This window comes from Tauraco erythrolophus, chromosome 5 (genome assembly GCF_009769465.1).
Source record: "Tauraco erythrolophus isolate bTauEry1 chromosome 5, bTauEry1.pri, whole genome shotgun sequence".
In the NCBI taxonomy this organism is placed as follows: Eukaryota; Metazoa; Chordata; class Aves; order Musophagiformes; family Musophagidae; genus Tauraco; species Tauraco erythrolophus.
Window position 1 is genome coordinate 71,778,450 of NC_141469.1, and position 11,692 is coordinate 71,790,141.

The 11,692-nt window shown below is 52.9% G+C and overlaps 2 protein-coding genes across 2 annotated transcripts; both read left to right on the plus strand.

Moving 5' to 3' along the window:
• Positions 1-246: 246 nt before the first annotated feature.
• Positions 247-684, plus strand: LOC104372622 (ribonuclease CL2). Its single transcript, XM_009978358.2, has one exon. The coding sequence runs from the start codon at positions 247-249 to the stop codon at positions 682-684; it is 438 nt and encodes a 145-aa protein (XP_009976660.2).
• A 5,578-nt stretch (positions 685-6,262) lies between these two features.
• Positions 6,263-8,417, plus strand: MBOAT4 (membrane bound ghrelin O-acyltransferase MBOAT4). Its single transcript, XM_086612504.1, is given in 3 exon segments — positions 6,263-6,381; positions 6,919-7,134; positions 7,418-8,417. Coding segments are annotated over 3 exon segments (1,335 nt in total).
• The last annotated feature ends 3,275 nt before the right edge of the window (positions 8,418-11,692 follow it).

An 11,692-nucleotide genomic window follows, 5' to 3' on the forward strand; every position in this document is an offset into this window, starting at 1 on the left:
AGGGGATGTAGAACTGTAGAGGACCTGAGAGTCCATGGGGCATTCTGTAGGTGACCCAGGCATCTAGGTGGGATTCACAGATAGCCCAAGTGTACAGGGGAGTGTCCCTGTGCATTTAGAGAGGATTTGTAAGGGATCCACGTGTCTGGGAGGGGGAATTTGTAGAGAAATTGAGTGTCCAGGGTGGGATTTCCAATAGGGGCCCAAAAGTCCACATGGCCCTGACCCCACTTTCCACAGATGCCCATGGCGGGCTGGGCCCTATGCATGACCGTGGTGCTGGCGGCACTGGCAGGAGCAGTGGGCGAGAGCCGTTACGAGAAGTTCCTGCGGCAGCACGTGGACCACCCCCGGACATCTTCGCTCGCGGCGCACCGCTACTGCGAGACCATGCTGGCGCGGCGGCGGGTGACAGCCCCGGGGCGGCCCTGCAAGCCCACCAACACCTTTGTGCATGCGCCCGCCCAGGGGCTGGTGGCCGCCTGCACCCAGACGCCTGACTCGGCGGGTTTCCACAGCACCCCGACACCCATGGGCCTCACAGTCTGCCGCCTGCGCGGAGGGGACACCCGGCCTCCTTGCGCCTACCGGGTCCGGCAGCTCTATCACCATGTGCGTGTTGCCTGCCTTGACGGGCTGCCCGTGCACCTCGCTGGCACCTACGCACCCCCTGGCGAGGCTTGACATGGAGGGGCTGTAGGTGGGGACGTGGGTTCTCCCTCACACAAGGGGCTCCATTAGGACCTGCAATAAAGGAGGTGCCACAGGCCTGGGCTCCAGCATCAGCTTCTGCAGGGACCCTGTGATGCTACCCTTCTCTGGGTGCCCCTGACCCCCCTTGGGTGCCCTCAGCCCTGTCCAAAGTGGACCTGGTCCCCCATGTGCCTCATAAGCCCCTGGGTTTTCCCAACCTCCTGGGTGTCTCATAGCCCCCCAGGGTGCCTCTGACCTCTCCTGTGCCCCATAGACTCCCCTTTCCTGGGTGCTGCATGACTCCCCTGGGTGCCCCATAAACCCCCCCAAGGTACCCCTGATCCCCTGGATGTGCACCCAACTCTCTCTTTCCGGTATCCTGACCCTTTGGGTGTCACATTGCTTCCCTGGATGCCCCATAGCTCCTGCAGGGTCTCCCAACATCCCATGTGCCTCATAACCCCCTCGGTACCCCCAGCTTCCCCCATGCCTGTCCCATGAACCTTCATGTGCCCCACAGTCCCCTCTCCCACATTCCTGGGGAGGCTGAGGCTCTCCAGGGGGCTGAGGCTGCTCTGGGGCCCCCTTGGCAGCCCCATGGAGCCGAGCACCAAACACAGCCCTCAACCACCACCCCACGCACGCTGAACACACGCAAACCACAACACACACACACCCACACACCATGCACTGTGCACACAACACAACCACACACCACACTCACAACACAAAACATACACACAACACACACACCCCCACTCCTACACACACCACAAACACATACACACAACACATAACAGTACACAAGCATACACACACAACACACACACTGCATGCACAGACAAACACAAGTATTTTCTGGGGTTTGGGTGGGATTTTGTGTGTTTTAGCTTGTGTTCATCACCTCTCGTCCTGTCACTGGGCACCACTAAGACGAGCGTGGTTCCCTTGTCTTTGTCCCTCCCCATCAGTGCTTCTCAGTACACTGACAAGCTCCCCTATCTGAGTCTTCTCGTCTTCAGGCTGAACAGTCCCAGCTCTCTCAGCCTTTCCTCTTACCAGAGATGCTCCAGTCCCTTCATGATCAGCCCTTTGCTGGACTCTCTCCAGTATGTTCATGTCTCGTACTGGCGATCCAGCATTCCAGGTGTGCCTCAGTAGTGCTGAGCAGAGGAGCAGGATCACCTCCCTCCACCTGCTGGCAACGCTCTGCCTAATGCAGCCCAGCAGGCTGGTGGTCCTCTTCACTCTGGTCCTATTGCCCAGGGAGCCCCGAAGATTCCGATGGAAGCGCTGACATCCAAGTGCTGTACTGCTGCAAAAAGGCAGCCCAAATGCACTCAGAAATTGTTGCTGAGGAGGAAAAGAAGCGCAGCAAACGGTCTTCCTGATCCTTTTCAATTGCTCCCTGTCCAAGATGTCTCTTCCTCGTGTGCCTTGAGTAATTAAGGTGCTCCTTTTCTGGAATTCAGCAGAAAGTCATTTGGGGGCCCTCCATGGACTAGCTCTAAACCCTGCCCCAGTGAGGAGAGCTCTGCTCCCTGTACACTGGAGAGGAATTGAGGTATTTCAAGGGCATTTGAGGCATTCCTGGCCTGGCAACTTCCAGCAGATTCACTTCTCCACCCTGCTCCCTCCTGGCCATGGGAGGGGAGGAGCCGGGTGGGCTGGCCCTCTTAGTAGGGAATGCCTGGGGTCTCTACAAGTACAAGGATTTGATCCCTGCTCTGTTTCTTTCTACCTTGGTTCTTCAAGGCTTGGAGGAGGACTCCAGCCTCTCCATCTGGTCTCTGGCAGCTCAGATCATCCTGACGCTGAGTGAGAAAAATATCACCACCGTGATTTACCCTACCAGCCTTGCACAACAGACTCTGAAGAGCATGGGAGAGGTGGCATCCATCTTGGGGAGGCAGCTCTGAGCAGCAGTCCCAGAGCAGCAATGCCAGTTCTGGGATCACCTGCACACTGGGGCTACTTCAGTGTGCTGGAAAGTCTGGGTTGTTCCTGGTATCTCCCCTTTGCCTGCAGTGCAGCTCCATCCCTCCGGCACATCCCATCCCATTAGCGCACTGTTGGTTCACCCCTCTGCTGTGTTTTTCCCTAAGAAGCAACTCTGCTTTTTCAGCATGTGTTGGCTAAAGGGAAAAAAACTCAACCACAAAGGAATCAGGATCATCCTGAGGGTGTTAGGACATCCACTCTTTCCGGCAGCCAGTGGCAACGTGGATCATACCCAGGTACTTTATCTCTGAGGCAAAGCACCAGTTGATCTGCTGGCTTCATAACAAGGATCAGAAAAGCTGTAGCTGCTCCTGCGTTCTCCAAAAGGAGACACCAGGACAAGAACTCGTGTAGGACTTGCATATCATGTGAAAGGGGATGGAAGGGGAAGAGCATGCAGCCTTAGATCTTTTTCCCATCACTGGCCACCGTGCATAGTCCTTAGAGCTGCATACCTTTTGTCTCAGGAGCTCTGTGGTGAGGCTGAAGGGAACCAGCACAGGGGATGGTCTCCTGTGATGTTGGTCCCTGTCCTAAATGTCCCAAGACCTTAGGAGGTACAAGAGGATCTGTCTCCATCTGGCCTTGGTCTAAACACCGAAAGAGAGAAAGGCGTTCCTAATAGGATTCTGCCTTGAAAATAAGTCACCTCTTTTGCCACCACTGGCACAGAGGAGGGCACAGGGCTGGCCCCTCACCCACACAGAGTTCAGCTGATGTGGCTGAGCTCAAGAGTTGCAAGGCTGTATTGCAGACAAAAAAGTGACTTGCAGAAATTTCACTTAATTTAATTTATTGCCAATTAACATACACTTTTTATTACTGATTTGGGTATTGAGAAGCACAGAAGACATAAAAAATTACACAAGACCTTATGGAAACGCCTTTCCTCCCCCTTTCCCTGGCATGACTTGAGCTGTCCATGAGTGTGGTCACAGCTGTGATAAGAGACTTCCACACTATCCTTAAACTACTGAGACGTCCCCCTTTATCCAGGGAGACAAAAAGGCCTTCGCCACAAGGAGCAATGGGCCATTTACAGGCAGTGGTCAGCAAATCTGTAATGGCAACAAGTAGCAAAAAGCCAGCGTGGGACTGGTGCCTGAAAATAAAGGAAGGATTTTTGCCTTTTTGTGTTCTAATAAACCATTGTGTTTATTTCTTAATTCCTTTCTCATTTAGGTACTTTCATGTCCTGCCTATCACAGCCAAACGTAAAGTCTCAAGGCTCGCGGCTGATTCTGCCTTGTAACACCACAGCGAGACAGAAACTATCCATCCTCTCTGTTTTTGTGGATGGGAGCTAAGCACCTTTCCGAAAGTGATGCGGGAAGTCTGAGGCAGGAGTTCGGTCCAGGCCTCCTGAACCCTACGGAATGGCCTGCCATCCCATTTGCCTGCTGTTCTCTGGAGAAAAGAGAAACCATGTCAGTCTGACCTCTTTAAAATAACTTTTTTTGGTTTCAGTGTATGACTTTCACTTTTCAGTGTGTCCTCCAGCAGATCAGTATAGGCTGCATTACAATAGCCAACCAAACCTGTTCCCAAAACAGCACTATATTCCACCAGGAAAGCAACTACAGGCTTTCTGGATGCTAACCCAAAGTTGTATCTGAGTCACATGTCCTTGAATTTCATGCTCAGAGTTTCCTCTGACAGTGCTCAGCCTGCTCTTCTCACCTGCTGTATTACCAAACAAGTAATTCCTTATCCAGGAACCAGGCTGCTGCTTGCTTAGTCCACGGAAGTGAAGCAAGTAAAGTGCTCTCACACACCTCAGTGTGGCTCACATGCTTGCTCTAAGATCACGCTTCCATCACCCAGCACCTGATGGTGCACTGAGCACTGTGTTAACATTTCCAATGCTACTGTGGAAATTAATTTCTGCTTCTTGAAAAGCAACAGCATTTTTAGAGAACCATAGCAGGGAATCGCTTAAACAGGCACTGCAAAGGCCTTCAAAAATATTTACTCAGCAAAGTCAATACTGGGCTCCATGGATTTGGCAGAATGAGTCCTGTGAAACTAGGCTGTTGCTGCATGCCATGCATGCCAAAATTGCCATGGAAAAAGCTTCTCTCCAGTGCTATCTCCTGCTCTTAAAATATACCCTGCACAAACACAGCAAAATATAGCTGGTTTCTCTGTAGCATTTGCTCTAATAATTTTTCCCATGGGGTTTTGAACCCCGCCTTCTTATAATCAAACTCCTCGTCCCAACAATGTGGTAAGCTTTCCAACATCACAATAGCTTGAAAAGCTCAGTGAAGAGTAGAAGCATTCATAAAAGACAGACAATGTATTTTTAAATAAAAATCTCTTTTTTTAATGCACACAGTTCTTTCTGTAACTTTAGGCACCATTTTTGCTCTTTTTATTGATAAACAGACTAATCTAAATATTTTGAAGCACTCATGAAAGGAAGGGGAAAACCTTCATTCTTACACCCCTCCAATATATTTTCTATTTTCTTCCAGAAGGAAATTCCAGGGTATTTCTCTTTATATTCACACTATTCATATGCCTAAAATAAAGCAGGTATCAACTGAGTTTAAAAAAAAAATCCACAAGCTTTACCATTTTTGAGGTCCCTTCCAACCCTAACCATTCTATGATTCTATGATCTGAATTTGTCTGTTTTTTCTTAGCTGTATCTCACGAAGAAAAGTCAAGTCCTGTAGACTGATTTTCTTGGGCTTTTTTGTCTGTTCAGCATGAAATACTGCTGGTGGCATTGTGAGAGCAATAGCAACTGGCTTCACATCACCCTAAAGATGACCCTTCAAATCACCTTCCAAGTCTGGCCCAAAAGAGGTCATATGGCACATTTTTGAATGAACGGGCAGTTTAAACAGTTTAACTGCAATGACTAATTTCTACAATCGCAAGTATATCTGTGAGTCCATATTAATTTTTGTATTTCCTTATTTACTGGAAGAAAGATTGTTTGGAGAGAATAGAGCTATTCCATTATCTCTGGTAAATGGAAAGGCCCTATAGCTTGGTCTGAATGGCGGGGCTGAGGGGCTTACGCTCCCTCGTCACCGAAAAGTGGCAGAACCCATCCTCTCCTTTCTGTGACCAGGGGTTTAAATACTGGGACATCCCCACCACTACCCCATAACAAGAGAGCTGGGAAAAAACTACAGCTTTCTGTGAAGGACTGAGCTGAGAGGAAGTGAAGAGAAAGGACCAAGCGTCTGGGAGTACCTGGGGATTTTGCTCTGAGATGCATCCCAGCACAGCACATGTGGCAGCTGAAAGAGGCTCTTATCTCAGCAGCTCGCTCTCGCTGTCTTCGAAGTATGTGGTAATGGCCCAGGCGTCTGGCAGAGCAAATAATCAACCCCAACTTTTTCCACCTACACACAAACCTTGGGGCAGAGGTGCTTGAAGGAGTCAGCACTGACGAATGCAAAAAACATGCTCCTCTTCCTGCAGATACCTCTGTTTCCTTGGCTCTGCTCTGGTTTTTTGAGGTCCTGCCACATATAAAGAGGAGCCAGAGCAGCCCTTGGCTCAGTCCTTTCTCCAGGCATCAGAGGCAGCTGAAGAAGCAAGGTGCTCGATGCGCTGGGCAGACCTGCTTGTCCTTCTCCCTGCAGCCCCACACCGGCTGGTGGCTTTCCCCTTCGCTGCTCTCTTCCACCACCTCTGTGCTGCGGGGCGCCTCTCTCTGACTGCCCGGTACGTGGTCGTCACTCCTGCTGCCGTGCCAAGGGCAAGTCATGCCTGCGGATGCTTTCTGGGGGCTCTCCTGGCCAGAGGTGCAGCAAGACGCATGGTAGCAAGTCCCTGCTGACTCGGGTGGGGACATTTGTATGGTTTGGATGTGGGCTGTCCCCAGTTCCCTCCCTCTGCAGGGGGGCCAGTTCAAGGTTGTTAAGGACAAATCAGACACTCCAGTGCTGTGGGAGATGGGTTTAAGGGTGTATCAGGATGAGCACGCAGGCAACGGGAGCAGAACAGGGAACAGGGACTATCTCTGGCGTGATTAGGATGGGCACCAGGCAGGGCCAGCAATATCTGCCTCAGTCCTCCCCATTCCTGACTGCCACCACGATGGCTCTGGTCATCCCTCAGTGCCACGAGAGGCCAAGAGGCAGACTACAGCCTGTGGAGACTGCAGGACCCAGACTAAGCTCCACTATCAACACTGTGGCAGGAGTTTCAAGCCCTCTTTTCCCAACACAAGGCAGCCAAAGGGCATCTGATCTCTTCTAGGTACATATTCCTCCTTGCTGGAGGATGTCTCCTTGCTGGTACAGCTATGGGCAGCTACGCTGTGTTGCTCCTCATCCCTGCTGCTGGCTCCGTGCTCATCCTCCTCTCCGTCAGCCCAGCTCATGCCCACAACTGGGTCTTCACCTTCCAGATGTCCTGGCAGACACTCTGCCACCTGGGCCTGAGCAGCCAGGAGCTGGACCCACAAGATGCCAGGTAACACCCCGCTCTGCCTCCATCCTGCTCCTGCCCTCAGTGGGCTGGGAGCCCTCCCGGTCATTTTGTGAGGGTGGAGGGCACTCCGGGCCAAACCATCTGTTCCACAGCCGTCAGTCTCCACTCCGGCTCTGACCACATCCCTGTGTGTGGGCGATGCCGTGGGCACGGCAGTGCTCTGGGGACGTGGGACAGCACATCCCCCGTGTGCAGCCTTGCGCCCGTGCTGCTAACGCTCCCTTCAAGGGACTCGCAGCAGCTCTCAGGTGTCCTCTCCTTCCAGGCCAGCCATCACCCTTTCTGCCATCATGCTGCTCACCCAGAAGGCTACATCTCTGGCCCTGGACGTCCAGGAAGGGCTGGTGCCGCTCCAGCTGGCCCGGGGGCTTTTGCAGCGTGTGCTGCCTCTCTGCAGCTACCTGCTCTTTTTCCCAGCCCTCCTCGGAGGTCCCTTGTGCTCCTTCAGCAGGTTTCGGGCCCGGGTCGAGTCCCCGGGGGCTCTGCCCTGCCCACTGAGGGCCGCCGGGCAGCGGTGCCTGTGTGCGCTGGCCCTGCGGGGGCTGCACGCGGGGCTGGCGGCGGGGCTTGGCCATGCCGGCGGGCAGGGACGTGCCATCCTGCGCTGCCTGCCCCACATCTGGGCACGAGCCCTGCTCCTCAGGATGGCCTACTACCTGCACTGGGTGCTGGACGAGGCCCTGCTCGAGCTGGCGGGCTTCGGGCCAGAGGCGGGTCAGGGAGACCTTTCCGTCCATGACCTGTGGACACTGGAGACGACGCACCGCATGGCTGTCTTCACCCGAACCTGGAACAAGAGCACATCCCGCTGGCTGAGGAGACTCATCTTCCAGCGTTGCCCGGCCCAGCCGCTCCTGGCCACCTTTGCCTTCTCCGCCTGGTGGCACGGCCTCCGGCCTGGGCAGGTCTTTGGCTTCCTGTGCTGGGCTGTCATGGTGGAGGCTGACTACCGCATTCATCCCTTCCTTAGTGCCCGGGCCACCTCTTGGGGTGCAAAGCTCCTCTACCATGGGACAACTTGGGTCTTCACGCAGCTCATCGTCGCCTACATCCTAGTGGCTGTGGAGACAGAGAGCTTCTCCATGCTCTGTCTGCTCTGGACTTCCTGCAACAGCATCCTTCCCCTCTCCTATGGGCTTGCACTGCTGCTGCTGCTTGCCAAGAAGCTGAAGCAGAATTGAGCCTGTCCTGGACTAACTTGTGCGGCCGGTGGGGCACGTCCCTGCCTGCGTGAGAAGTGCTATTGGCCAAGCGATCTCATATAACAGCACCTCTGGAGAACCAGGCTGGCTTTTACTCTTGAGATATCCCCCAGCTTTGAGCGATGCTCTGAAGCAGGGAGGTGAGGTCACCAGACCACTGGGCAAGAGGTCTTTGAGCAGCCCAGTGTTTGTCTTGGCGCATTGGGTCTCAGCCTCATGTCATGTAGGAAGCGCACAAGCTCCTCACCAAACTCGTCCGTGCTACAAATGAACCCATGGGCAACTATGCTCAGCTCCTGGGAATCTGTCCTCCATGGCAACAGCAGGCACTGGCAGAGAGCTGCCTTGCCACCTTTCTTGTGGGCACAGACCGCTAGAAGCCTGGGCCCTGGGAAGGGGGCTGTCAGTCTGTCTGGGGGCAGCACAAGACAAGAAACATCCCTTTCCCCACCCAGTAGTACTACTGAGATGCATAGGGCTGTGGTGCTGCTCCAGCAACTGCTCCTTAACACTACCCCTGTAGCATGCAGACCCCGAACTGTGTTACGAAGTAGATGTCTCCTGCAATACCTGCCTCCCACCAAGTGGGTGACATGCTTGGCCCGCAGGGCACAGGGTCAGCTGTGTCCCCTGCAACACAGTGATGAAGGATGATCCATCCCCTTCACCATTCTTGCAGAGGATCCTGGGCACAGGGGCAAGAATGCCTGCTAGAAAAAGGACGGCTACTGTCCATGGTGTGCTGAGGACAGCATGGACAAGGGGGAATAAGCCAGCAGAGTGCTCAGACTTGGCTGCGGCATTCAACTGAGGCTTAGGTGTAATTTTCTCCACAAAGATACACAACAGAAACCCTAATGCACTTCTCCAGTTCACGCATTGGCCTAGGACCCAAAAGCTTAGGAGTGTTTAGGCTGGAGAAGAAGCATGAGCTACCATAGGGGAAGGTATCAGGAAAGCATGGAGCCAAGAGTCTCTGTATGACAGCAAGACACCATCCACCCAATCTCAAAATAATATTGCTGAAAATGCTACAAGACTTATTGCTGGCCTCTGGTCTGCTGGGCATGCTGCTGCAAGGTACCAGGACCAACACAAAAAGCAGTCTTAAACGCTCAAACTCCAGGGAAAGTGATTTGATCTGGTTAACATCCCATGCCATGCCAGCCCTGTGCCAACATCTGTATCAGTGTTTGTCACTAAACTGAAACTTAGCATGTAAAATGGATCCAACCTCATTTTATGGGGGCTGGTTGGATGTTTGGCTGCTTCTCGAGTCCTGCTGAGTACCCAACCCAAGCCTTACAAGTGACTTGCCCTACATATAATCTCCCTGTTGCCAGCACAGCTTGGATTTGTCATGGCCAGGCCCTGCCTCCTTCAGTGCTGTCCTGCAGAGCTTCCTCCGACTTATTCCCTACATCCATGCTTAGAAACTGAGTCATCTCTTCATCTTATCTCTGAGAAACATGCCGGGCTCCTTCAGGCAAGTTCTCCAGCAGTTTAATGACTCTGCTGGCCCATGTGAGACCACAGCAGCAAGCCAGGAACAGACTTTCCAGGGTGATGTGTCCAGGACGGTCCACGGGACAGTGGTTCCCAAGTCAGAAGGCTCCAGCCACCTATGTTGGAGAGAGGTGGCCCCAGGAGTCAGACGCAAGAAAGCCAGTGTATAAAAGAATCCCCAACGGCCACGAATGGAGCCATCCCACATTCTTTCAGCAGGCAGGGACTTGCATGGCCTCCTCCCTAAGGGGATCAGGGGAAATTCATTGCAAATGGGTGCCCAGCCAAGGAACCATCCCCTCCCATCAGCAGCAACCATAGTCAAACATTAAAAAAGAAAAAAAAAAAAAAAAAAAAAAGATATCCATGTGAGAAGCCTGGAAAAGATTCACAGAAAGCATATGAAGTGTCAAAAAAACTGGGGAATTAAAATTGCCCCAGGCAAGCAGGCTGGATCTGGAGGTGAATCAAGGCTGGAGGAAAGTGCTCATGAATTTCTCCCTACTTGAGCTGGGAGGCGGGGTAGCTCAGCTAGTCTCATGCTGAGCTCTCTCCATGTGCCCCAAACCTACCCCTTCTCCAAGGGCTGCAAAACCAGTGCCAGGAGCACGGCACCTTGTCTCTGCCTCATGTTGAGGTGGAAGAGAGTAAAAGCAGCCCACAACCTTTTGGAAAAAACATCTTTTCTGAGCAGCAGCATGGCTTTTTCACCAAACTTGGTGGCTGCTATATGTCTGGATGGAGGGAAAGGGGCTGGAAGGAGCCAGGCCAGTTTCTCCCTCTTCCACCGTGCTGCCCTTGCATCGCGTTTCTTGGGGGAGCAGTGCACCCAGACCTGTGCGTTTCTAATTCAAACAGCAATAAGAGCCTTTCAGCCCACAGGCCAGTGGCCCTGGCGTTCCACATGCCAGCTAATCTCTTGATAAAGGGGTTAAACAAATGCCAGACGAAAGGGATAGGTGAATTACCAGGTGAAGGAAGGGAGCTGGAGGGATGAAGAAAGCAAAGCAATCTGGCCCCGACTTCCCCCCCAAGGCCTCTGAGGTGATTTGGGGATTTTCCATTTCATTAACTTTACAAGGGGTAATTCCCAGCATGCAGCATCATCCTCAGGAACAGACCCATCCTGTGCTCCCTCTCACCCTTTCACAACCGACAGCCTGCGCAGCGGCACCGCTAGCCAGGAAAGCAATGCTGTGGTAGTATCTAACGAAGGGAACCGTCAGCTGATGTTGAATCACCCACGGTGGAAAATACAGCTGATACACAGAAACAAGCAGTAATTTCTGTTTTTAAAAGCAAGAAACAAATTGGATGCCAAACCCCTCGAAAGATGTGAATGTAAGCCCCTCCTGGTTCTCCCTTGCAAAGGAGCATTACGTGAATTGCTCTTGCTCCCCAGGAGGAGCAGCCAACCGTACATCCCTGCCGCCCACTCAGGAGAGCGGTGGTGTTCCCGGCCAAAGAGGCTCTGCTGCTTTAGGGGGAGTGGGGATCAAAGGAGTGTCCCACAGGCGCAGAAATCAACTCAAGTGCATTGAGTTCATTAGAAATATGCACGCACGCACGAGTTTGTTAGTCCACAAATTTACTATATCAAAAAAAAAAAAAGTCTCCCCTAAAATAGGGGTGGGCTCCCAGTTTTGCCTGGTTGCAAGTTAACAGTGCAGAGGGTACTAAACAAGTCTTGTGCACTCTGATGGGAGCGCGGGGCAGGAGCTGCGCAGCGTGCATTCGCAGCTGAGACTCAAACCTCTCGCGTATAAAGGGGCTGGGTACCTTTAGCGCAGGGCAACGGGGAGCCCTCAGCTGCCTCCGAGACACATCCAAGG

Coding starts and splice junctions, on each gene's coding strand:
- LOC104372622 (XM_009978358.2), top strand. CDS start 247: ATGGCGGGCTGGGCCCTATGCATGACCGTGGTGCTGGCGGCACTGGCA.